We start from the raw sequence: 27695 nt of genomic DNA, 5'->3' as shown, positions 1-27695 counted from the left end.
TAAACCAATCATTCTTAATTTATAGGGATAAAAATTTAAGCATGGGCATTTCTACACTTGATCTGTTTTGACTCTTAAAAAATTTGTTGAAAAAGAAATTGAAGCAGTGTCTAAACCCCACACTTACAAGAAAGAACATAAGGGTTACCTTTTTAGTGATAAATGGAAATTAAGATTAAAGTAATGAGATAGGTGATCATGCAGCATCTGGGAGAAAGAAGGCTTTGGCTCAGTTTCTTTCAAAATCTCTGGTGTTTGAAACTTGTCAAATATCTCAGTGTTCACACATCACCCTCATTCCAGCGTGGTTTTGAATGCATCCACTTTATCTGCAGACTTGAACACAGTTTAGTTCTCCCTTGAGGTGACAGATGGAGTTTGTTGAAAAGATTAAATAATGTCACATGAGCGAGCAAGTTTTGTGACCCATTTTGTGTCACTGAAATGTGCTGCCACTGGTGACTTTTCCTATTTTCTTTTTTTTTTGTACTGGGGATCAAACTCGGGTCCTAGTGCTTGTGAGGCAGGTGGCGGAACCACTGAGCTAAATCCCCGGCCCCTGGTGACTTTTCCTAAACAAAACCTCTGGAGTGGCTCTTGCAGTTTGAACTCTGGCCAGTCATCTGTCTGCAGAAACCCCTCTCACTTCTGTGTAGAGAGAACACGGGCATGGCCTGCGTCCGTCTCCTCACAGAGCTGTGCAAACGGACATGAGTTAGGGCCTGACTTTAATGTGGTTGATGATTTTAATCACATCCTGCAAAATACTAAGTTCAGGTGACATCTTCGGGATTTCTCTTTAGGTGATTCATGTTCAGAAGATACCTCTTTGACCTAAGTAGTGAAACCAGAAAGCTGACCAGTTGTGGCACCTGGTCCATCTGTAGCTTTCCTGTTATGCAATCATTCAAGAACTTGACAAGCTCTGAAGCTGTGGTGCTGGTTGGCAACAATAGTCTACCTAACATACGCTCATACACTTCCTCCCGAAAACTATATTGCACAAAAACAAGCATTGTTCATCAACCTCGATTGCATATCACAGTGACTCATTAGTGTTGTTTTTTGAGGGGAGGTTACTTGGGATCGAACTCAGGACCTTGTGCTTATGAGGCAGGCTCGGTGCCACTGAGCTAAATCCCCGGCCTCTAATCAGTTTTTTTTTTTTGCCTCAGTATCCTTTGCTATTTCATCAGTTGATCCTAAGCTGAAAGAGGAACACATGCCACCTTTTTTTTTTTTGCTGAACCTGGGATCGAATTTAGGACATTGCACTTGCCAGGCAGGCGCTGGCGCCACTGAGCTAAACCTCCGGCCCAAATGGCACCTTTTGAATTGCAGCCTGTCCTAAAAGTTCCCGACAAATGTCCTTAGCTGCAGGGAGGATCAACTCTTCATCTATAGTAAAGGGCTTCTTAGCTTTAGGAATGCTGTTGGCCGCTTGGAATAATGCTCTCAGTGCAGGCATATTTGGTGAAGTGTGACCTTCAGTAATTGCTTTTGTTCTTTGTGTTCACATTTGTTTTTCTTTTGAAAAGCTCCAGAGGCTTGTCTTTTTTTTTTTGGTACCGGGCGATCGAACTCAGGACCTTGAGCTTAGGAGGCAGGCGGCAGCACCACTGAGCTAAATGCCCAGCCCCAAGGCTTGTCTTTTAATGCAAGGTGCTTGATCTCTGTGTGGTGAAAGCAGTTTTGAAGATTTCATATCTTCATTGGATAGCAGTGATCATATACAGTATTATTATACAGAGCACACTTGGAGAATGTCAATCTCCTGCTGGAATGAACCTACAGTTTAAGTAGGACTCTTGGTAGTTTATTTTAAATGAAGTTTTCTTTTAGTTGGTACCTTAGTCTTTTTGCTGTCTTCATGTGGTCTTCTCCCCCCGCCTTTTTTTCTGGTGCTGGAGATCGAACCCCGTGCCCTTGCGCAGCAGGTGGCGAAACCACTGAGCTAAATCCCTGGCCCATTTCCGCCTTTTCAAAGACGCTCTTCAGTGACTTTAAAAATCTCATTTTGGTTATGGTGAGCTAATGGGCTTACCAGAACTGTAACTGAGACAAGCGCACAGTGTGGCAAGAAGCGCACACGGAAGTGGTATATAAAATAGTGGGTGGCCCATGCATGGATTAAAACAAGTGTTGGATTCTGACTCAAAGCGTGCTACCAGATGCAGCTGTACAGTTGAAGTACATCAGTTCACTTGCCACTGTAAAGCCTGCCACCAGATGCAGCTTGGTTGTCACTTTGCCCCTCACTGATGGTTTTAAATACGAGTCTGCAAGCACCTGATTTATTATGGTCACGGTGCAGCCAACCTCTCTGCTAATGTGAATCTGTATGTGCAGTTGTACAATATGTGTGTTTTAAGTTAAGTGTTACTACAGAAGTCAAATTTAAAAACTTAAAAAATTTGTGAGGTTAAAGGTGTCAGTTTACTGATGGAAGAAAAATGCTTTTTATAAATTTAGTGTAGCAGTGTTCATATAGTTTTTAGTAGTGTGGAGTCATGTCCTAGACCTTCACATTCACTTGGCATGCTCCTCACTGAATCACCCAGAGCTACTGTCTTGCAAGTTTTATTCACAGTAAGTACCTTATACAGTTGTATCATTTAAAAATTTTTTATATCATAGTTTTACTGTACTGTTTTTGTGTTTAGATACACAAACAGTATTACAGATGCCTACAGTATTCAGTGGAGCGACATGCTCTACAAACTTTTAGCTTGGGAGTGATAGGCTGTACCTTGCAGCCTAGATAGTGTAGTAGTCTATACCATCTAGGTTTATATGAACATGCTCTATGATTTTCTTAAAACTGTCCAGACCTATGTACCTCTTGGAAAGTGTCAAATCATACTCCAGGTTGAGGACCATTAGGGAAAGCTTCTGTCTTAATTGGGATTATATATTTATGGTAAGTAAATTCTCATTTTAAAAAATTATACCTTGAGGGCCAGGGATTTAGCTCACTGGTTTCGCCGCCTGTTGTGCAAGCGCAAGGACCCAAGTTCGATCCCCGGTACCGAAAAAAAAAAAAAAAAAATTATACCTTGAACTTATTTTTGAGGGGGTGACAGGATCTTGCTATGTGTTCCTGGTTGACCTTGAACTTAATGTGTAGTGCAGGCTGGCTGCCAACTCCAGGCAATCCTTGTGCTTCAGAAGGATTTCTATGATTACAGATGTGTGCCAGCATGCCCGGCCTGAATGTTTTGTTTTGACAAACTGTATAACTGACCTTTATGATGAAACCAGTGTAATTTTTATAGTAGTCTACATACCAGTGACTAGTAATCAATACCTCAAGAAATGATTGTCACAATACAAAAAATGGGGGGGAAAGACAAAACTAGGTTTTTACCTCTTTCTTACTCTTCACCGAGATAAATTGTCAGTTTTTCAAGTTAGAGTATAAAAAAATCTTTAAAATACCAGAAGAAAACGTGGTCAGTACAAAACTCTTACAAGCATAGGCCTTCATAAGAAGTCATATAGAGAAATGTTGTTACATGTACCCAATTTATGAGTAAGGTAGAAAATAATAAAATTGTTCTGTGACCTGTAGTTGCATGTTGTGTTTTCTAGTTTAAAAGTTGGAAATTCTTTGGTTAATCATGTCAAATTGCTAGAAAATACTTGGAAAATGAAAGTGCATGTTATGCTAAATAAATTCATATATATGATGCTTTTTAAAAAGACTTGTTTAATCTGGGCTTGGTGAATACCTGTAATCTCAGCACTTGGAACGCTGAGGCAGGAGGACAGCCACGAATTTGAGGCTACATAGTGAATTCAAAGCTAGCCAGAACTATATAGCAAAACCCTTTCTCTAAAAACCTGGATGGATGGATGGATGGATGGATGGATGGATACATAGATACATAGATACATACATAGATAGATGAAAAGTAAGTAAAGACTCAGAGTAGTAATGGTCTACCTTGGCAGTACATTAAGATAATCTAGAGGTACTTTTAAAGTATAAATTCCTTGGGTTCCACTTACAGGAATTAATTTTTCTAATGTGGGGGTATTGTCATTGATCTCATAGCTCTTGCCCCCAGACTTGGGATTGAACCCAGGACCTTCACAGTGAGCTACATCCCTAGCCCCTCTTCTAACATTTTACTTTGAGACAAAATCTCGCTCAGTTGTCCGGTGGGGCTGGAACTTGCCACCCTCCTGCCTCAGCCTCTCAGCGCTGGTATTGCACGTGTGCACCACCACCGGGCCCAGCTTGTCCTTGGCATTTCTTAAAAGCCCAGTTTATGGAGCAGGCAGCAATGAAAACTGTAATTTTAAAGGACTTGTTTTAGTTTTGGTCCTTGTTTTATTTACTATTCTTTTCTCATTTCTTCCCTTAAACTTCTCAGTTTGCTAACTGGGTGGCTTCAGTCAGTACAACATTATAGAACATTATCTGACATATTCCTTTTTCTCATTAGAGAAGAAATTTTCCAAACGACTGTTTTATGGCCAAACTTTTTTTAAAATATGACTTTGTATCGTTTTTAGAAATACATTACTCAAAACACATGGGAGATCAAGGCTGTCATTTATATTTAGGACATTTTGCAAATTTCATATTACTTTTTTCTCTGCTCTTTAAACACAACCCTTCTAAAGCAGTATTGTCACAAATATGACCCAGAGCCCATGGCTCCCTAATGAATTCCCTTGGAAAGTTGTAGGGTTGTTTGGTGTGTGGTAACAGACAAGGAGGAATATGTGCAGAAGCCTGGGGGGCAGGGTACGTTGGTCAGGGAACCAACCAGTCATGGCCTCTCTTGAAATAAACTGTTGGTTATTAACCTTTTTAAGAAATGGAGACCTTCCTGTTCATAAAATATGTATTTGTTATTGAATGTCGAATGGTTGAGCATATGGAGATACTTTGATAGTACAACTTGCAGATTTGTCACGTTTTATTCTGAAAATGGGAATGTTTGCCGACTGCTGATTTATTGTTGCAGCCCTTAACCCCCAAGGCCTTAGAATTAAATTAGGAGGTAGAGCCTTTTGGAGACCATTAGATGCGAGCGCATTAGTGCCCTTAGGAAATAGGTCCCTCACAGCTCAACCTTTCCATGTGAAGATAGGAACACAGTGAGGGCGTGGTGACACAGGCTTGTCATCCGGGACTTGGGAGGCTGAGGCAGGAGGATCTCCACAAGTTCAAGGCCAGCCTGAACTACATAGTGAGAAACTGTCTTAGAAACCAAACTGGCTGACAGAACAGACCACAGTGAGAAGGTGCTGGGAGGAAGTGGACCCTCAGCAGATTCAGAATCTCCTCTCCGGCCAGGGATTTACCTCAGTGGTTTCGCCGCCTGCTGCGCAAGCGCAAGGACCTGAGTTTGATCCCTCATACCAAAAAAAACAAACAACAAAAACAAACCCAAAAACCCCAGAATCTGCTCTCACCTTGACCCTGGATTTTCCAGCCTCCAGAACTGTGAGAAATAAATTTTTGTTTATATGCTGCCTAGCTGTGATGCTGTAGCAGTCTGAATAGTCTAAAGCAAGAAAGAACTTACTTTTCTTCTGTTCTTTTAAAAAATTTTATTTGTTTGTTTATTTGAAACAGGGTCTTGCTGTGTGGTTCCGGCTAGCTTTGGAACTCAATAGTATTTAGCTAAGCTGGCCTTGAACTTGTAGCAATCCTCCTGCCTCAGCCTCCCAAGCGCTGGGATTACAGGGGTGCCCCACCACACCCAGCATGTTCTTTTTAAATAAAGTGTTCCCTCCTCCCTTCCTAATAAACAGTTTGTCAACAATCATTTAACTTTTAGGCCCCAGGGCCTGACTGAGAGGCAGATTGATCACTCTACAGGAAAATGGTGTGATTTAGCACCTTTCCTCATTCCTGTACAGCCACTGTGATATGCAATGTTACACTGTATGACGCAGTAAGTACACACAGATAGTCTTTAATATGCAGCTGGGATTATGTCTTGATAAACTGCTGTAAATCGAAACTCATTCAGTTTGCAACCTCACAATTTAGCGGCCACTTTATGTGCTGAGAACACTTATTAGCCCCTAGTTAGGCAAAACCATCTAGCACAAAGCCAGTTTTACTTTATTTCTTTTTCTCTCTCCTTTCCTCCCTCCCTTCCTTTTTTCCTGTTGATGGGACCTTAACCCTGTTGCCCCATTTGGCCTCTCACAGTCCTCTTCGGGCAGCTCCTGTAGCTGGGATTATAGACCTGCACCAGTACATAGTCTGGTAACCCAGGGCCTATTTTATGGGAGTGTGTTGAGTGTCTTGTGTACTTATTGAAAGCCTGATCCAGAAGACGTTGGCAACATGTACACAGTAGGCTGTCAGTTGTTTACCCTTGCCTTTGTGTGGGGTAATGGAGGTTAGGAATTCAGTATATGGTTTTGGGGGAGGAGTAAACAAATCCAACCCACACAGAAGCCTTCCATTGTGATTAGATTGCATCCCTTTTATAGCCTACCATATATGTAAATGTGCTTTGGAATTCTATATGGAAAAATTAGATTTTCCATATCTTAATTTTTTTTTTTTTTTGGTGGAACCAGGGACTGAACTCAGGACCTTGTGCTTGCCAGGCAGGTGCAGCACCCCTGAGGTACATACCTGCCCCCCCCAATATCTAATTTTTTTTGGTACTGGGGATCGAACTCAGGACCTTGCACTTTCGAGGCAGGCAGCGGAACCACTGAGCTAAATCCCCGGCCCACAAACTTAATTTTAAAAAAAATGCTCATATGAAAATATTTTCCTGTCGCGAGAAAAGATCACCCCCTCCTCCCTTAATAAAATCAAACTTAAGGCATATAGCATGTTACAAATAACATTTTAAGGAAAGCAATGTTTGTTTTCCTTTCCTCTAGTAAAATAAAAGCACAGAGATGGGCTGGGGAGATGGCTCAGCGATAGGATGCTTGCCTCATACAGTCAGGGCTCTAGTTCAGCCCCCAGCACTGGGGAAAAACAAGCATGCAGATTTTTTTTTTTTTCCCCCATTAACTTTATTGGTACATTGTAGCTATAAAATACATTTACATACATCACTGGGATCTTATACCTTTACATGAGAATCTTGGTTCTTGTTTTTTTTTTTTCCCCTTCCCTTGCCCTCCCTTCACCCCCTCCACCCTTCCGCATTTGCAAAGACCTTCTTTCCATTTTTTTCCTCTTCTCATATTTTTTCCTTTCCCTTCCCCTACCCCTCCCAATTCCCCTGCTCTTTTAGACCTTTTCTTCCTGTTACACAATATCAGTTATACATCTTTAAAATTACAATATTAAGATCTAGGAGACATTACCACAGATTTTACAGAATTTAAAAGGATATAGAAAGCATATTTCAAAAATCTTTTTGGAAATAAATTTGACAACTTCTAAGAAGTAACTTGGAAGACAAATTAATGAAACTAACTCTGGAGGAAATATAAAATTAGAATAGCACCTATTAAAGAGAGTATATTCCTAGCTTGAAAACCTACCTATATGACAACAGCAGGCTCATAAACATTTTAACTGATAAATTATATCAAACAATTAAAGCAGAAAAAAGGAACACTTCTCCCCTCGTTTTAGGAACTTAACATTGAAGCACACAGATTTTAAGTTGCAGTGAACAAAGGTGTCAGTGAGTTACTAATTTAGGTAGGTTTTTTTTGTATGTGTATATGTGTGTTCTTTTAAAAGAGGTCATAGGATGGGCTGAGGATGTAGCTCAGCGGTGCCGTGCCTCCCTGGCAAGCACAAGGTTCCAAGTTCGATTCCTGGTACTGGAAAACAAAACAAAATGAGAGAAATTACTCTCTTAAAAAAAAAAGTCGGGCCCGGGATTTAGCTCAGTGGTTTTGCCGCCTGCTGTGCAAGCGCAAGGACCCGAGTTCGATCCCCGGTACCCAAAAAAAAAAAAAGTCATAGGGGGGCCAGGGATTTAGCTCAGTGGTTCCGCCGCCTGCCTCCCAAGGGCAAGGACCTGAGTTTGATCCCCGGTACCCAAAAAAAAGAAAGAAAGGAAAAAAAAAAAGTCATAGGAAAAGGATAACTTGAGGATGAATACTTTATTTTGTTATTTTTAGTTTTTGCAGTTTTTGTCTCACTCATCCAAAAATCACTTTTTCCAGATCAACTTGGTCCCTAGATATAATCAAATATGACAGCGGAGAGGACAGTGCCTTATGTAGCTCCATTCTTTCTCATAGTTTTTCTTCTTACCTCTATAGCCATTATGATTACATTAGGAAACCTCTAAGAATTCTTTTTTTCCTTTTTCTCTTGTATGAATGAGAACTCAAATACTTGTTAGTCAGCAAACTTTAAAAAGTTTGTCTTTTTAATATCATTTCGCCCTTTGACAAATGTAAGTATTCTGTTTGAATAGATTGACAAATTGGCATCTAGGTGTCTTGTACAGAGTCAAATTTAAAACTAGGAGATTCTTTGTGCTGCCGATCTTATGAAAATGGTTCATTTTTTTCTTAAAGTCTAATAACGTGGGGAAATATATATTCACCCATTTGTATGAGAAATTCCACTGAGTTTTTTTATAAAGAACAGTTCTTTATAAAGACATTGAATGTCACATCTTAATAAGTTATGTTCCTTTTAGAGTAGGGTAGGGTAATGTGCTTTAATTCAGCTGCTATCTAGTCATGTTTAACATATTTTCTAAATTTAGGTGTCATGCAGTCTTACAATTGGTTTGGATTGTAGATGTGGTCTTCGTGACATCATTCCAGACCCAGGAATCTTTTTAGTCTCCCTGACCCTTGCAGGCTTCTGTTGACCATTAATTTATTACTTTTCCAGGCAGCTCAATATCTTGGAGGGCAGTTGATAAGACTTTTAGATGTTTCTTCCATTTTTTTAAACCAAAAATTGCTTTCCTGGAACTTTTTTTTCTTTTTTCTTTTTTTGGATTTTAATAATTAAGATCCTTTAATTAGGTAATGCTGAAGTTTTGGGTTGAGTACATGTTCTGTGCTGGGCACAGTGGTACACACATAATAGGATCAAGAGTTTGAGGTCAGCCAGCAACGTAGATAGACCTGACCTCTCAAAAGAACACATGTTCTTAAATGTGTTCCTAATGCATTTGCTTCTCTTCAGTAAGATTAGTTAAATGTTTAATCTCTGCCTCAAGTTCCCTATTATCAAACTTATTTGCATTATGTGGAAGTTATGGTTAATTTTTCTTAGATTCCATGCTCTTCCTCTGGTCTACATTCTTTGACTAAAAAGGATAATTTAAGCTTGTGAAAGACAGAGTAGCTATCTAGTTGGGTTCATGCTGCAAATATTCTTTTACCCTGTTTTAGGACCATAGCTGCCAAAGCACTTCCCAAATTAGCACCTTCAGTCTTCATCTTCTGTTGCAATTAACTCAATATTTCTATAACATAAAGGTTATGATGCCTGAGATAATATTTATAAAATATATATCTATTTATGAAAGAAAATAAATATGAAATAATTTGTAACAAGAAGTGATCGAGAAAATTTTAGAATTCACAAGTAGTGCATAATCTATTTGAGATAAAAATATTGACAATTTAATAGCCCTAATGACGTCTATCTAGTATGTCACATATCACAGATTTTTTCTTCTTGAGCCAAAATTGTCATTCAGGTTGTAGAAGAATTGGGTAAAACTGACAATATATAGTTTTAATTCAGATCATATGGTTAGAGGTGTCTGCTCCATCAAGCTGTGGGAACCAAGAGGTCAAAATCTTGAGATCAGGAACAATTTCTTTCTTGGGGTGAGGTTTATAAAATTCTCCTGAATTGGATAATAAAGATCTGGATATCTTCACTCTCGTTTCTCTTGTTTCTTCAAATCACTTGAGTTTGAATTCTAGCAGGATGATAAGAGATGGATGAATCTTCTTAGACCAGTAAATACAAGTCAAGTATTGAGGAAGTCAGAGAAACACAATTGACGAAACTTAGGATCCTTCCATTCTGGAGAAAATTTCACTCTGGATTCAGTTCGTAGAGGTTTCAGTCCATAATCTGCTGGCTCTGAGGCTGGAATGACAAAGAAGCATCACAGAGGAGAAACAACATGGTCCACACAAGGTAGCAAAGGTAACAAGGGCTTTCCTGGAACTTTTACATAGTGTGTTTTGTTCTCCCCTCTTTGGCAACCCCTAATAAGCCTGTTTCCTCTTTCGCATGCTGTGCTAAGACCTACAGATATTTGAAGGCTGTCATGTCTTCCCCTTGTAGTTTTTGCTAGTCTAAATCTAGCTTCCTTAACTCTTACTCACTGACGTAATTGTCATTCTTCACACCATCTGCTTTCTCTTCTCTGGATAGTTCTAGTGTAACAATGTCTTTTAAAATGTGATAACCCAGTGTTCAGTCCCCACTACCCCCTCCCCAAAACACAAATACGCAGAACTTGATGTCATAAACCTGTACTTTAAAATCTGAAATTCTGGGACTAAATTCCCCTCCGTGAAATGGAGATACAGTCAGGATTGGTAACATCTCTAATACAAGTGCCCAAAAAGGAAGGTACAGGATACATTGAAAGAATATGTATCATAGATTTGGGGGCCAAGGAAGGCTGCCTGAAAGAGTGATAGTCATGTGGTGTTGTGAAGAATATTACTGCAGGCAGAAGTAGAGAGTTAGTGTGATGCCGTGTAGACAAGAGAAAGATCCTGGTCTCTTTGAGGAATCCAGTCTGGTCAACGACTGGATAGCACAGTGTATCGGGCCTTGCTGGGGATGGTGCGCACTCCTGAGGCAGTACGACTGCTGAGAGTTTGAAGCCAGCCTGGGGTATGTAGTGAGACCCTGTATTTAAAAAAAAGAAAAAGAGTCTGCCCCCAAAATGTATGCACACATCAGCAGTTCGCTGTACTCAATAAGTGGAAGGTAATGACCATCACTCTGAGCATCTCTTGTAATTGTGGAGGCCAAAGGTAACTTGTATTAGTCTCATGATGTCTCAGTAAATTTAGTAGTAAGATACTTATACAAATTTTTCTTTTCCTGATACATACATTATTTTGGTGGACTCTTACAGACATATAATCCCAAATGGAAGAGTCAGTAAATGACATTGAAAAGTGAGGTGCAAATTACAGTACAAAAGCCCTAAGAAGTCATATGAAATAATTAAGTTTTTCTTGAGGATTGCAGTGGGTCTTTTAATTGGGGACGACATGAGGTATTTACTTTAGAAGGGTCACTGTCACTCTAACCAAAAAGGGAACTCTAACCAAATTGGTGGTGTCAAGATCAGTGACCAGCAGATCAGTTAGCAGCAATTACCGCATTTTAAAAGAGGTAATGGTATGACCTAGTTCTCCACCAATGGCTTAGGATTGGCAGGAAATAGACTGGACAAATAATCGAGAACTTGGTGGTGGTTTGGCGGTGGGGAATCATGTGGAAAGGCAGGAGGCAAGGCAGTAGCCTGGTTTCTGGCTCGAGGAACTTGTAGGTAAGGGAGATTTTAATGAAAATAAGTTGAGTGGTACAGGGGTGAAAGAGTGGTAGGGAATGGAGTTCAGTTAAACTTGAGGCAGAGGAAAGTGCGTGCAGGTAGCGATGCATATGTGGAGTTGGGTACGTGAGGTTGAATTGAAAGATACGTAAGCTGAAGAGGTTTGGGTGGGAAATGTAGATTTGGCTATTGTCAGCATATGTATGGTGAGTGAACTCAGGAGAGTGATTGAAATAAACCACGGGAATATTGATAGAGAAAATGATGATGAATACAGGAAAAAACCTCAAAGAACTGTTATCTAACAGTGATGTTTGAGCTAAGGGCCTATGCTGTTTTTGACTGGGTTACTTGGGAACCTGCAAAAAAGAGGAAATCAAGACTGTTTTGGTATATCTATTTAGGAGGAACCTGCCTACGTCGCTTGATTTGAAGAATGAAAGTTGTCCTCAAATGATCTCCTCTTCCCAGCTTTTCACAGTATCTGAAATTCATATTATTAGCATTTCTTTACTTTGAATAAAATGTCTCTCTTGGAGTTCCCTGTTAAAATGTAGTTATTCCTGGAGGGATAAACTTTGGTTTAAAACATTAAAAAAATTTTTAGTAGTACATGTTTGCAGTACATAATGATTACATTAATTGTGGGGAAGTGGAACATGTACATAACACATCTTAATTTTTTTACCCCTCCAGGAGGGGTAAACTTCATCCATTATTGTAGCGAGGGTGGTGTTCTCAGGTCTTTGGACCTAGCTTTTATTTTGGAGTTCAGATCGGAATGACAGGTAGGATTGTGACATTGCCCAAGAGTGTGGGACCACAGGAGCCTGGACTTGGGGCGTGGAGTCACCAAGTCCTGGCAATGAGAGTGACATGGGGAGCGGTTGGACGGGGACTGGGAGTTGGGAGCAAAGAGGTAATGGCACTCAAAAGGGGGTGAGAACACCTAAGGGGACGGAGAACTAAACGGAAAATCTTGAAGGCATTTCAGTTATAAATTAGGGTGACTGTGTAATTTATTACCTAAGTTGGGGCGTATTAAGATAATCTACCAGCTACATGGGATATATTGAAGCAGAAAGGAAATGACTTAATAATTATGTTCTGAAAACCAGCATAAATAGGGACTATCACAGCAAATAAGGATGAATTATAGCTCTGGTTATAAAGTATTTTCATCAATAGCACAGTGAAATACCACTTCAGTTTTTTAGCTAATGCACGCTAAGCATTGTACTAAGTTAATGCTTTATACATTTTAAAAACCTTTTGAAATTTAATTTTTCAATAGTCAGACTGTTTACTTGGATAATTGTCTCAGTAGATAATGGTAAAGGTACTTTACTTTTAATACTATTATCGTTTAATAAACAGTTCTGAAAGCACTTAGTGATCTTTTATTCCTAAGAAAGTGTTCTATTTCTAAATAACTTAGGAATGTTTTACTTTTAAAATATATTTCAATCAGTGCCTATTAATGTTACAAAGTACTGTTTCGAGGAGGTATTTTCCTACATGCATTTAATACATTTTGATCATATCACCCCTTATTACCCTTCCTTACACCCCCTTCTATCCCTCTTTATTCTCTTCCTCCTGTCTAATAATTGTATCCCTTCTATTTTCGTGCCATCTTTTTTAGATTCCACATGTTAGGGAAAACATGATATTTATCAGACAAGTTTTGGTTAGGTTGTTTTCCCAGGGGTTTTTACATTTTTATTTATTTGGGGCTGGCTTATTTTGCTTAACATGATGATCTCCAGTTCCAACCATTTTCTTGCAAATGACGTATTTTTCTTTATGGTTGATTAGTACTCCATTGTGAATAATACATTTTAAAAATCGATTTCATCCTTTCATGGGCACTTAGGCTAGTTCCATATCTTGGTTATTGTGAGTTATCCCACAGTAAACAGAGGTGCCAGTACCTTTTATCAAGCTGACTTTAATTCCTTTGGATGTATACTAAGGGGTGTACAGCTGAGGCACATGGTAGTTCTATTTTTAGCTTTTTGAGGGACCGCCCTACTGATCTCCATAGTGGCTGTGTTGATTCACATTCTTACCAGCGGTGTGTGTTTCCTTTTCTCCCTGGACCCTCACACTTACTGTCTTGTATTCTTTTTGGGACTGGGGATCGAACCTGGGTCCTCCTGCTTGCGAGGCAGGCAGTGGAACCACTGAGCTAAATCCCCGGCCCCTGTCTTGTATCCATGATGACAGCTGATCTGATTGGAGTGACAAAATGCCATTCTAGTTTTGATTTGCATTTCCTTAATGGCTAAAGATGTTGAGCAATATTTCATATCCTTATTGACTATTTGTGCTTTTTTGTTTTTGGTACCTGGGATCAAACTTGGGACCTTGCGCTTGCGAGGCAGGCGTGGTGTACCATTGAGCTAAATCCCCGGCCTCAGTTTTTTTATTCTTGATATTAATCCATTGTCACAAGAGCTAATGATTTGATGTCCAGTTTGTTGATTCTTGTATTATTTGCTGTGCTATTGGAGTCCTATTCAGGCAGTCTTTGCCTGTGCCTGTGAATTCAAATGTTTCCATCTAACAATTTCAAATCTTTTTTTCTTTCTTTCAACTTTTTCTCCCCCTCAGTACTAGATATGGAACCCAGGATCCTCACACTGAGATACCTCTCCAATTCTTTTTTAAATTTCTTATTTTGAGACAGGTCTCATTAAGTTTTTAAGTTAACCTGGCTGGGATCAAACTTGAAATCCTCCTTCAGCCACCAGAGTGCTGGGATTATGGGTGTGCGCCCCCTACCCCCAGCTTTAAAGTTTCAAGTCTTTTTTTTTTTGGTACCGGGGATCGAACTCAGTACTTTGCGCTTTGGAGGCGGACAGCGGAACCACTGAGCTAAATCCCCGGCCCGCTGCATATTACTTTTGATGATATGGCCATTTTAGCTTTTAATTCTGCTGATCCAAGAACATAGGAGTCTTCATCTTCTAACGTGTTCAGTTTATTATTTTTGTTGTAGAGGTATTTTCCCTCCTTGGTTAGGTTGTTTTCTAAGGTATTTTTATTTGTTTTTAATTGTGATTTGAATTGTTTTCTGATTTCTTTCTTAACTGTTTCATTATTAGTGTATAGAAAAGCTACTGACTTTTTCGTTTTTCCATAGTTTGAGGCGTGGCCGTGCTGTGTAGTTGAACTCACTCTGCAGCCCAGGCTGGCCTCAAACTCACGGAGACCCTCTTGCCTCACCCTCCCAAGTGCTGGGATTACAAGCATGCGTCATCACAGTTGATTTTTCAATGTTGAATTTGAATCCTGACTCTATATACCTTACATCCTTCTGATGACTGAAGGAAGTAGCATTGTCTTCATGTTATAGTTACTGAAACCAAATCTCAGGGAGGTAAAAGAACCTCCCTGAAATTCTCCATTGCAGTCAGAATTGGAAGCCATCGTATGGGTATTAACATAAGCCTTTCACTAACATTATGAAGTATTCTCCTTTTACAGTTTAGGGAAGTGAACTGTAAAGAGAGGGAATAACTTGCCCAACCTTGGCCCACTTCATAAGTGGCAAAGCCAGAATTCAAACCCTGACAATTTTACTCTGAAGCCTCTTGAACTGTTGTCTTGTACTGCCTCCTGCACCCCGTATTTGTACGAACAGATATTTTCGATTCTCTTGGAAGTCGGCTCTTTAAGGAGCATGATACATGTATGTATGCCTTATATGAAAATTGCCAAACTATTTTCAAAGTGGTTTTACCATTTTGCATTTCTATCAATAGTCCACATTTAATAACTTTATTCTTTTTCTGTTTCCTACTAAGGGCAAATCCATCCTTTCCCATCAGATCTGAAACTCCAGCAGTTAGAAATAAGTTCTTCCCTGTGTTTACATTTTTTATCTCATCTACAGCCACTTTCACCTTTATCCATTTTAGTAACCCAATTACATCTTGTATTTTTAGGGCTTGGGAATGTTAACAGTAGCAGCGAGCAGTATCAAGAGGCAGACCGAAGTGTAGTGAGCCTTATTAGCAGTGTCACCGCTGGCTACATAATTGCTCAGTTAACTCTTCTCTTAAATTGCTTGAGTGAGTGGTTATATATGTCCTACCCACCCTCACACCAGATACTGAGCCCTGGGACTCCTGCATAGTAGGCAAGTGTTCTACCACTAAGCTACGTACCCAGCCCTATTTATACATTTATTTCTTTATTTTGGTTTTGAGTCAGGATTTCACTAAATTGCCCAAGCTCATCTTGAATTTAAAATCTTCCTGCTTCAGTTGAGTAGCTGGGATTACAGACATGCACCACTGTGCCTGGCTGGCTTATATACTCTCTTTGCAGTACAGAGGACATAAATGACGGTATAACAGTATAGTGCTAATAGGCATTATACTGACTAGTTAATGTGATTTTTGGACACATTTCTTCACCGGAGTCTGTGAAATGAGATGGGACTAGATTTCTTATAGATGGGACCAGATACTTGTCCCTGACAGATCTGTATTTCTTTGGGAAGAAAAAATGAACTGGTGTTTGACTTTAAATGAGCAAATGAATGGGACATGTGCTTAAGTACATATTTTTCATTAAACATTAGAGTAATTTAATAGGATCAGGTCCTGCTAATGTAAGTCATTATTAATTGGGGAAAAGTGGAAAATAGAAACTTGTTTCTGTAAGAATTAGGACTTTGTCTCCCTTTTATTTTATTTTTTTTTGTAGGGGGATCAAACTCGGGACCTTGAGCTTGCCTGGCAGGCGCTGTGCTGTTGAGCTACATCCCCTTGTCTTCCTGTTTTTGATCAGCATAAACTTAAGGGTTTTTGAACTGCAGTGGTTTGGCACTTAAAAATAGTGTTTTTAAATGTGTGAGATGATCTGACGAGTAGATGGAATCATAGTTGGTATTAATCAACTGTTCAGTGGGATTTCTGAATCATTATCCTAACATCCTGATGACCTCTGATGGCAGATGTCCCGTCCAAGGCAAGATGTTCTACTTTTAGGCAGAAATGACAGAGAGATGTTCTAATACCTGGAACGTAACTGCTTCCACACATTCATCGTAGGTCTGTTATTTGGGATGATGCAGAATTAACAGCGTTTTTCTATGTGACTACCTTAAAAGTATTTGAAGCAAGCACTGTTAATCAGTTTTTTAAAAGATGCAGTCTTGAGTTGTGAGAGTCGGAGCTGCGACCGAGCGACAGGCGTCAGGCCCCACGCCGGAGCCTGGCCCCGCGCTAGACCTAGAGCTCTGCGAGCCCGGCCGCGCCCCTGCCCATCCCGCAGACTTCCGCGGTAGGCGTGGGCGCTGTCTCCCAAGGTGTCTCCGTCCGCCGCCGGGGCCATGGCGAAGCGAGCAGATCTTGGTCCTCGATCCGCCCACAGACCTCACATTCAAAGGCCCCTTCACAGATGTAGTCCCTACAAATCTTAAATTGCGAAATCCATCAGACAGAAAAGTGTTTCAGAGTGAAGACTGCAGCACCTCGCCAGTACCGTGTGAGGCCCAACGGTGGAATTACTGACCCAGGGTCGACGGTGACTTTCAGTAATGTTACAGCCCTTTGGTTATGATCCAAATGAAAAGAGCAACCACAAGTTTAGGGTACAGACGATTTTGGCTCCACCAAACACTTCGGATATGGCAGCGGCGTGGAAAGAGGCAAAACCTGATGAATGGAAGCTAAATTGAGATGTGTATTTGAAATGCCAAATGAAAATGATAAATTGAACGATATGGAAGCTAGCAAAGCTGTCCCGCTGAATGCGTCTGAACAAGATGGACCCTTGTCAAAAACGCACAGTGTTTTACTCAGTGATACCGAGATGCGGAAGCTCATGGAAGAGTGTGAAAGACTTCAGGGAGAAATGATGAAGCTGTCAGTAGAAAATTGACAGGCGAGAGAGGAAGGCTTTTAAGGCTCAGGAAGGTAGCACATTCGGAGAAGCCGGGCTTGCCCTCGGCCGCGTCCTTCAGAGACAGCGTCACCAGTCCTCTCCCCTCCTTGTTGTGATCGCAGCCATCTTCATCCGGTTCTTTCTAGGGAAGTTCATCTTGGAGAGTGAAGCATGCAGAGTGCTATTCCTTTTTTTTTTTTTCCTCTTGACCAGAGAAAGATTTGTTTACCTACCATTTCACTGGGTAGTATGGCCCTCAGTGACCATTTTTTTGTGTGTACAGCGTCAATACAGGTTTTGCCTCCAACGATCTCTTATGGGTAGAAAACAGTAAAACCTGTGGGTGCTGGACAGGTTGTCATCACTAGCAGGGTCAGTGGCACACTCAGTCCTTCATGAAATTCATAATAAAGTTGTTTTCTTTGTGGTTTTAATGAGTTCAAGAATTGTTCAGAGTCTTGTAAATTTTTTTTTTTTTTGGTGCCGGGGATCAAACTCGCGTCCTTGTGCTTGCATAGCAGGTGTTGAAACCACTGAGCCAAATCCCCGGCCCAGTAAATGTTATTTTAATCCTTTAAATTTTATCTGTGGCTGTTACCTCGTGAAATATGATTTATTTAGATTGCTAATATCACTCATTCAGGAAATGCCAAGAGGTGTTCTGCAGGGAGATGGTGCCTCTTACCGTGTACATTTTCTCCTTTACCTTTCCTAATATCGTGGCAGAATTTTTCTTACCCTTGTGAGGCAACTGTTCCCTGAGTTTTTCATCCTTACAATCCTGTCCCATGATATTTAACATAAAAAATAAAACTGTTAAGATTCTTGCTTGATAAAAAAAGATGCAGTCTTTTTCATAGCAATATGATGGAACTAAGACTCATTGACTTGGAGGTTGGAAATCTTTGTGTGGAGAAATTTTGGTATTGTCTAAAATAAAATTTAATGGTGAAATTTAGCTAATGCAGTTTGCTCTGTTTGTTCAGTATAAACAATAGGCAGGTGGTTTTAGAGGTGCCATTTAATGTGGTACAGAAAGCACCAATATATGCCAGAATTTTTAGGTTAGATTTGGTTTCATAACTTTTTCATAAATTCTAAGCATACTTTGAATTTTACGTTAGTAATACCCAGATAAATGCTCATTAAATGATTAACTTTTTTGATTGACAAGAAATGACTTAATTTAAAAGGTCTAATTCTCGTCAAATGTACTGAAGGATTGAGGGAATGTATGGACTGTAATTGAATGAAAAATACTGAAATTTACCCAATTTCTTTTTTACTTGTGTGGAATTATTCCAGGATAGGGTGTTATTTTTGGCATGTGCCTCCCATGTGATTAGCAGTTAATGTTTCTGATCTTTAGTGTTAAAAAAGATTGTGGGGAGAGGGGCGCAGGGAAGGGAGTAGAGGGAAAGCAGCAGGATGTGTCATGTACAGGTACAAATCCCCTGTGATGAATGCATCATTGTGTGCATCTAAAATGTGCTGGTAATGTTCTACTTTTTTTTTTCTTTTTTTTTTGGTACCAGGGATTGAAGTAAATGAGTTCTTAAAAAAAAGAAAAAAGATTGTGACCATGATTTTCAAACTTAATGCATTGAACAGGTTCTGCTTTTCATGTAAGGCAGTCTTGCCACTAATTATTAATATGCATAGATTTTTTGAAACATAAAATTAACTGCACATATTTACAGTGTTCAGTTTGATAAATTTTTCTTTTCTGTTCTTGGTACCAGGGATCTATCTCAGGACCTTGTGCTTGCCAGGCAGGTGCTGTGTCATTGAGCTACATTCCTGGCCCAGTTTTGATAAACATCTGCATATACCTGTACAGTATCACATGAAGATACTGAAAATTAGGGTTGGGGATGTAGCCTCAGTGGTAGAGCATTTGCCTGGCATGCTCAAGGCCCTGGGTTTGATCTCAGTCCCACAAAAAGCAAACCAAATCCACAAGAAGCTGTTGAAAGTATCCAAACGCTAGTCATTTCTTTTCATCCTTTTGTTCTAGCTCCTCTGCTTGCCCACCCACCCATATCCCTATGCAATCCACTGGTCTGCTTTCTATCACAGAAGTTAGTTTTCATTTTCTAGAATTTTATATAAATGGATTCTATAGTGTATAATGTTGTGTTTGTGTGTGTGGTGCTGGATATGGAACCTAGGGGCCTTGTGCATATATAGTGTTTTCCATTAAGCAACACTCAGAGCCCTGTGTGGCTTTTTGACTCATAATTACTTTGAGATTCATCTATATTGATGAATATATGTAGTAGTTCATTTCTTGAAAATTGCAGTTAGTAGTCTATTGAATGAATGGCTGTACTGTACCACATGCTTCTCTGCTCACCTATTGATAGGTGGTTGTTATTCCCAATTTTTAGCTATGTTAAATGAAAAGCTTTAAACAATTTAAATCTAGCAGGGTTTGAATAAAGAATGATTTTCATGAACCGGGCAGCACTCAGAACCATAAAAGGTTCCGAGAGCTCTGTCCTAACGAGTGAGTATTTATAGTCAGAAAAGGAGAGTAACGATGGGAATTGTTTGATTGGTTACATCTCCTCCTCTGCCTTTTTGGGTTGTGGTCCAGTCAGCCACAAGTTTGGCAGCTTGTGATTGGCTGAAACTTGGCTGCTTGTGATTAGGTTTTCAGTTTATTTTCATACTGTGTAGTAGTACATGGATCATGCGTAAGTCTTAGGAAGCGGTGGATTTAAAATTAGCAGTTTAATTTGAACATGTTAGATTTTAGGCCTGTTGTTCACTTACTGTGTTAAGTGCTTATCTATTTATCTGGATGCTTGTAAATGAAGACATAATATTTTAGGTTAAGTTAGTTAGGTTCAAGGTGACACAGCTAGTCACTTCCAGAATTTGAACTACAGCATAGTGCCTTCTGACTCCAAAGTCCACGTTGTTAACCCATGAGGTATATTCTGTATATTCTCAAAGCAGGAAAACATGCTTGGCTTTGAGAATATATTATTGTCAAATAATTGTGATCTAGTATTATAACTATATAGCAGAATTTGCAAGCTTACATGTTTATGGGCTCCAGACAGGTAACTGTGAGTAAAGGTAGTAATATGAGAAAGTGGTGACATTTGTGGAGAATTGCAGAGCCTGTGCCCCATCTTAAGAGTTACCCTCTAATCAGCTCTGACAGATGGTTACCCTGTGCGAGTGTGGATGCAGAATTGCTAGATCTTAGTTTTCAAGAGAGGTCAGAAGGATTTTATTGTTAATCCTTCAAATTTGTAAACGTAGGCAGCAGTCCTTTAACATACTGTGTAGGCTAACTTTGTGTGGGTTCACCAAAGACGTGATGTGATTTGGATTCTACCCAGGGACACCCTTTGGTAAGAGTTGTACCTAGTATACTGTGAAAGTAACAATACATTTATGTGATGGGAAAAGGGTGGTAACTATATAATAAGCACATTACAGGCATTAAAATGTAGGTTGTTTGGTTTAAACATGGTGCTTAGTCTAGTGTTTTGAGTTTAGTTTTCATACATATCAGTTAATTATAGGTGGGGGTGGGAAGAAGTGCATCCTGCAACTTTGCCTCCTAATTGCATACTTTTATTTGCAGATAGGATCAGTTCTGAGTTGGTGGATATTTTGAGTGAAATCTGGAACGCAAATGAGAAGAAGTCTTCAAAGAGCAACTTGATAATGAGTCTACAGAGTCACCTAGGTGCGTAATGCGGCATGTTCTCAACCCAGACCTAACTGAATGAGTGGCTCCATTGACAGGGAGTGGTAAGTCTGATCACCCACCCCTCTGATACTGCATGACCTAAGTCTTAGAAAAAGAGTACTTTCTCTGTATTCTTACTGATTACTGACAAATCAACTTTTGTATTATAGAGAATGATAACAGCATAGTTTTAATTCTTTATCTCTCACAGTTTGATGTATGATTTCAGGATTTGGCTTTCTTCTTCTAGTTAGACAATCCCTTCCTTTGCCTGTGTACGTTTCTCTCTTATTTCTTCTCCAGTCCAAAGCCTGAAATGATGTCCACGAAATACTCAGCTGGTGCTGAAGGGATAGTCATGATACGTAGCAGCAGCCATTCTAATCTTGGCTGAGGCATGTTTTAGTCTTTTGGGAAGTGATTGTTTTAGGGCTGGACCTGAGAGCCAGTTTTGGCCAATGGGATATAAAAAGGAAGTATGCAAGAGACTCCTGGGGAAAGGTTTCTTGTTTTTTGAGAAAAAGGAGGAACTAGATGGTTCCTCATCTCCCCTGTGCTTGTGTTTGGATGTGACATCTGGAACTGCTACAGCCATCTTGCTAGGAGCCAGAGGTGCTGTCTCGTGTGAAGAAGGGCAGAATCAAGAGGACTGTAGAGGTACGGGAGAACTACAGCCCAATTTCCGTGGTCGGGGGCCACATCCTTGAATTTCCTTCCTGTGTAAGCAGTTTTGTCTTGAAATTTTGTATTATTTGCTCCAGAAATCATCTAAATTCATTTGATTTCTTTATTACCTGAAGCATGCGTTTCTACTTGATTTTGTTCTGTGTTGTTCAGTAATGGTCGTTGGTGTACGTTGCCTTTGTGGAATAGTATTAAACTTTGGGAGGTCCAGTACTATGTAACACAGGTACTCACTGTCGTCGTCTTTTTTTTTTTTTTTTTTTTTTTTTTTGGTACCGGGGATTGCTGCAGCAGGCAACAAAACCACCGAGCTAAATCCCCGGCCCCTGACTGTCTTCTTAATCATGCTGTCAGTACATATTTAGTGAATTGAATTATTTGGACAGTGGAGTACTTGGAAAGCGAGTTTACAGAACTGAATCCTTACGTAGGTTTTCTTTTCATTCACTTCGTTTTCTTCAGCCACACAGTTTCCCTCTAGCATGAGTGAAATTTGGCTTTTTCTATAAAATGTCTACTGTGTAATACACATTCTGGTGGTTAGTTCTACTCTTAACAAAATGTTGCTTGGGTTTTGCCTCATGTTTTTGATCCAGCCTTACCATGAGAATGAGCTTCTCTCCCGTAAGTTTGAGTATTAGCTTTCAGTCTTATGAACAATTTCACATTCTTCTGTTTTAAAAGCAGAATAGCTTACCATCTTTTTTTTCCTATTTACAGAAATGATAATAAATAGGGATAATAAGAAACATAGTTGGGGAATAATTTTTAGTCATCTTTACAATGTATCTTCCCATAGAGATTCCCCAAAATGTGCATCCTGTTCTTAGGACCTAGTTGTGTTTTGAGAGGGGCAGAGTGGGGGAGTAGATTGAACAGTGAGTCCAGTAAGATGGGTCTTGAGCCACCTGGTGGCTTATATTTTAAAGCTCTGTGAAACACGTCACTTGTCTCAAGATACTCATCTACTCTTCTGTTTTCCTTTTAAACCTTACTGGAAAAATTGTGAAGTAAGAACTTCTTTTTCTTTCTGAAAATCTTTAGTGTTGTTTTCAGTTACATTAAGAAGGAAAATCAAACCTGTGTTTGGACTTTTACCAGATAATCTGATAGTACATTTTGAATGCTTCAAAAAGTGATGTATATTCAGGAAGAATAGATCCCTCCCCTGCCCCTTGGTGATGATCCCTGAAATACGCTTCACTCCTGAGCTGCACGCCCAGCTACCTTGTTTTAGCAAAACATTTATTGGTACATTTTAGATATGCATAGTGTTAACATTCAGCAGAGGAATATGTGCCAGTATATCTTGCTTCTTCTCCCCCTCCATGTACAAAAGCTTTGTTTTCATTTTTTTCTTCAGTTTTCTTGTCCCTTCTTCCCTTCCCCCTCCCCCTTTCCATGCTTCCCTTCTCATTTGAACATTTTCTTTCCATTTCCCAATGTCTGCTGTCCTTATTTATGATTTTGGTTTCTCATACCAGAGAAACAGTATGGCACTTAAACGTATGTGTCTGATAAATTTCACTTAAGAATATGGTCTCTGCCGGGGATTTAGCTCAGTGGTTCTACCACCTGCCTCGAAAGTACAAAGACCCGAGTTTGATCCCTGGTACCAAAAAAAAAAAAAGAATATGGTCCCAAGTTCCATCCATTTAGCCATAACTGTCTGAAGCTCATCCTTCTTTATGGCACAGTAGTATTCCATTATATAAAAAAAAAAACCCCACATCTTCTTTATCCACTTGTCAGTTGATGGGCATTCTGACTGTTTCCAAGATTTAGCTGTTACAAACTGTGCCACTATAAACATAGCTGTGCATGTATCGCTGTGGTATGAGGCTTTTAATTCTTTTGGGAAGATATCCAGCAGGGGAATAGGTGGGTCAAATGGAACCTCTAGTTTTAGTTTTTGAGGAATCTCCACACTGATTTCCACAGTGGTTGCACCAGTCTGTACTCCCACCAACAGTGGAGAAGGGTTCCTTTTTCCCCACATCCCCTCCAGCATTTGTTATTGGTTGATTTCTTTCTTTTTGTTTTTTGGTACTGGGGATTGAACTCAGGACCTTGCGCTTGCGAGGCAGGCGCTGGAACCACTGAGCTAAATCCCCAGCCCGTTGGTTGATTTCTTGATAGCAGCAGTTGTTTCTGGAGTGAGATGGAATCTCAGTGTTGTTTTTCTCTTCCTTTTTAATACTGAACAAATACTCTGTTTTGTATGGAGTCAGCTCTTTGTATCTGCAGTTTACATCTGAGGTTTCAACTAACCACAGATAAAAAATGTTCAGAAAAAAATTATGTATATTCTGAAGATACAAATTTTTCTTTTTTTGGTACCAGGGATCAAACTCGGGACCTTGCGCTTGCGAGGCAGGCGGCAAAACCGCTGAGCCAAATCCCCGGCCCCACATACACACTTTTTAAAAGGCACGTGCAGTCTTTTTTTCTTGTCTTTATTTGCTTAATAATATAACAAAAATTTCCATTGATGAATGTCATATTGTATACCTTAAATGTACCAATATAATTAATAAAAAATAATAATGTAGTGTAACAAGTATTTATCTAGCATTTATACTGTATCTGTTTTAAGTAAACTGGATATAATTTAAATCCTATGGCTGGATACACATAGGTATATGCATAGTGTGCTGTTTTATCTGAGGACTTATGTGAGAGGCGTTCTCTGGTACCCAGGGGGTTCTGGATCCTGCCCACAGATATGAGGGGACTTGGGAACCGCGTGCCATTTGCGCATTCATTGCTGCAGATGTTTGAGTGGTTCCATCACTTGCCTATGTGAGTAATGCTAGCACAAACATGGGTGTGCACATACCTTTTTGGAGCCCTGCCTTTATTTTTTCTGGTTATGTCGCAGAAGTGGGATTGCTGATGTATGTGGTACTCTTATGTTGTTTGAAGATCTGTGGTAATTTTATTTTTAGAAGTCACACCATTTTACAATTAGACTAAGATGTCCTCACCAATATTTATTTTATTTTTTTACTTTTAATTTTAAAATTTAATTTAATTAATTATTTTTTTTGGAGACGGGGTTTCGTTTTATAGTTCAGGCTGACCTCAACCTCACAGCAATCCTCCTGCCTCAGCCTCCTGAGGGCTGGGAGTACAGGCGTATGCCACCATGCCTGGTTTATTTTCATCATGTGTTTCTTGTATACTTAAAAATTCATGGAGTTGTGAAGGACATTTAGGTTGATGATTTTGGTTTGATCACCTAAAAATGGAACTAATAGTCCTTTTGTATAACTGGATCTCAGTGTGTTTCCTTTCTGTAACTTGAAATGCATATTGTACAAGGAGGTCCTCAAGGGACAGTACTCCTCACTCTGCTTCTCCTATTTTTTTTTCTTCTATTTGTGAATGAGTCAGCCAGGGAACAGAATAAGTGTACTCTACCCTAAAGAATGTTGCTAATCGTAATTCCTTTCTCTAAAATAAAGTTCTATGCTTTGGCATGTTACGAGAATTCCAGTGGTGTACCAACATTAAAAATAATATATTTTATTTAAAAACTGTCCTTTTTTCTTTGTATTAAAGTATATTTGATCTGTTCACTTTTAATTGAACTACTTTTCATAGACTTGAGAGTTTTCTGTTAACTTTTCTCACAAAGTTCAGTCATAAAATGTCTTTGAAGAGCAAAGTCAAGCAACTGTTAAAGAATTGTATCCAGAGAACAAAAGTTTACAAGATCCTAGTAAAAAATGGAAAAGGGGTGTAAATTGTCTTTAGTTTTTTCCTGTTTCAAGAAAATAATAGCAGGATGAGTATTTTACAAGAAAATAACCAATATAAAATAGTTTACATTTTGAGTAAGCAACTAGTTTTTTCCTGACTTGAAATTTCTGTAATAGTTATTGCAGACTGCCTATTTGTCCCTTTGTTTCTTCTTCAGAAGTATTATTTCTAAAATCACACCAGTGTATGAGAGTCTGGCTACAACCTATGACTGTGTCATAAGTATTAGTCATTAGTCATTTTAAAAGGTTCATCACTATCCACTTTACACTTTTATAACTTCCATATGGTATTTAAGACTGAGCTGCTGCATTCTGTGTGGTGTAAGTTGGGTAGAGAGGGACACGAGTGTGTGGCTTGGGACGGGGAAGACCTCCATTTCAAAGACTCAACTTTAGTAAGAGTTGGTTGTGCAGCTGCAGCCCTGACAACAAGGCCTAGGATAGAAGGATTGGGGCAGCGTTTCAGAAATCAAGACAGGCAGTGGTCTCATGTGGAGCTGAGCTAATAAAACAGATGAGAATATAAAGCATTTAGGAGAAATAAGACCACTACTGTCTTTGGCTTAGACGGTGTTGAAATTTTCCCCACACATTTTATCGTTTAAAAGATCCAAGAGCTATCATATTGAGTTGTTTACTTGTTGTATCCCTCTTCAGTAGAAAAGTACCATAAATATTCTTGGAAGTTAATGTTTCTGTGAATTATGTCTGACATATAATTGTTGTTGGCTTATTCTTGGTGAAGTCTAGACATTTTCAAAACATAGGGCACCAGATTTTTCAGATTTTTAAAAGCAAGCTTTTAGGTTTATTTTTAATAATATCTTTAAAAATTAATGTTCATAGTAATTTCAGTATAAGTCTCTCATGGTTTTTGGACTCAAAGGATGTCTTTAAAGGCATTAAGTAGTGTAATTTGTTTTTTAAAAATTCCCCTAACTGGGGGATGTAGCTCTGTGGGAAGACCCTGGGTTCAACCCCCCCTACCTCTTCCCCCAAAACACACCTCTTAACACAGTGTCACAATGGCTATATAATGTATCATTAAACTATAATTCATTAAGTTCTTGGATAAGTTGCAACTAGTTTTTTCCTCCTGTCATAATGAGATACTACAATAAAACATTTTAATGGCTGTTTTGTCTTGTTCTGGACGGTGCAGGATTACTTCTAGATTTCTAGGTGTGACACTGATGGGTTAATGTACAGATTCTGGTTACTTTACAGAATCAAAACCCTGCACAACTCTCGTAGTGTGTATATGATTGGTCTTCTGCTCCTTAACTGAACACTTAGCAAATGGCAGTTGCTTTTTTTGGTTTTAATCTCCCTCCCGTTTCTTCCCTCTTCCCTTTCCCTGCCTCTTTCCTTCTCTCCTTCTTGCCTTCCTCTCCTCCTCGTCCTCCTCATTCCCTTTCCTTTCTTCCTCCTTCCCTGTCTGCCTGTCTCCCTTCTCTTTTCCTTCAGTGCCAGGGATCAAACCCAAGGCCTAATGCACGCTAGGCAAGCACCCTCCCACTGAGCCATATCCTATCCCAACCCCTATATATGGCAGACTTTGTTAATAGTCTGAGCAAAACAATATAGTCACAAACTCCTGGAGCTGGAGGGACTGTTAGATATTGCGTTCACTTTTAACTCATGGCAACTGAGATCCCACCTCAGATTATACAATCAGTAATTGATTTTAGGGAATTGTAGCTAAACTGAATGGAATTAAAGTAGGTATTGTTGCTTCACTATATTCCATGCATCTTCTCTTTCTCTTTCTAGCATGCCAGATTTCCTTGCACTCCTAGCTGCCCTTTACACTGTGCTTTTGGACTTTGTTGGACTAAGCAAAATCAATCGAATCTGATTTTCCTTGTTCAAAGGACCAGTTGGCTTGTTCTGTTCCCTTGGCCACATTCATTGGCTCAGGGTTGACCGTGTCAGCCAAGTTGATGCAGTCAGTAGCTTTAAAAATTTTCTTTTTTTGAGATGGAGTCTTGCTATGTACAAGCAAGATGAGGTGGAGTACAGCTTTACTTCCAACTTGCTTGGTACCCTAGTCTGGCCTTGAACTCTTGATCCTCCTGCCTCAGCCTCCTGAGTGTTGAAATGACAGGCATGCACCACTACGCCCCGCCTAAATTTTTATCACCATTAAGTTCTAAGTATTTAAACATTTAG

The 27695-nt window shown here is 39.5% G+C and overlaps 1 protein-coding gene and 1 pseudogene across 1 annotated transcript in view; both read left to right on the top strand.

Annotated features, from left to right (window-relative positions):
* The window catches only part of Lyrm7 (LYR motif containing 7), a 264174-nt gene that overhangs the window by 202752 nt on the left and 33727 nt on the right, over nucleotides 1-27695 (top strand). The window contains exon 7 of the mRNA XM_087194588.1: nucleotides 20969-21069. Coding sequence (XP_087050714.1) covers nucleotides 20969-21069 — 101 coding nt within the window. The remainder of the gene's footprint in view (nucleotides 1-20968; nucleotides 21070-27695) is intronic.
* Nucleotides 12241-20932, top strand: LOC101708248 (vesicle-associated membrane protein-associated protein A pseudogene; annotated as a pseudogene).

Source organism: Heterocephalus glaber, unplaced genomic scaffold (assembly GCF_053883595.1).
Source record: "Heterocephalus glaber isolate CG9 unplaced genomic scaffold, H.glaber_assembly_v1.0 deba00001606, whole genome shotgun sequence".
Lineage (NCBI taxonomy): Eukaryota > Metazoa > Chordata > Mammalia > Rodentia > Bathyergidae > Heterocephalus > Heterocephalus glaber.
The sequence above is the reverse complement of the archived record's forward strand: the minus strand, read 5'-3'. Positions and strand labels throughout refer to the sequence as shown.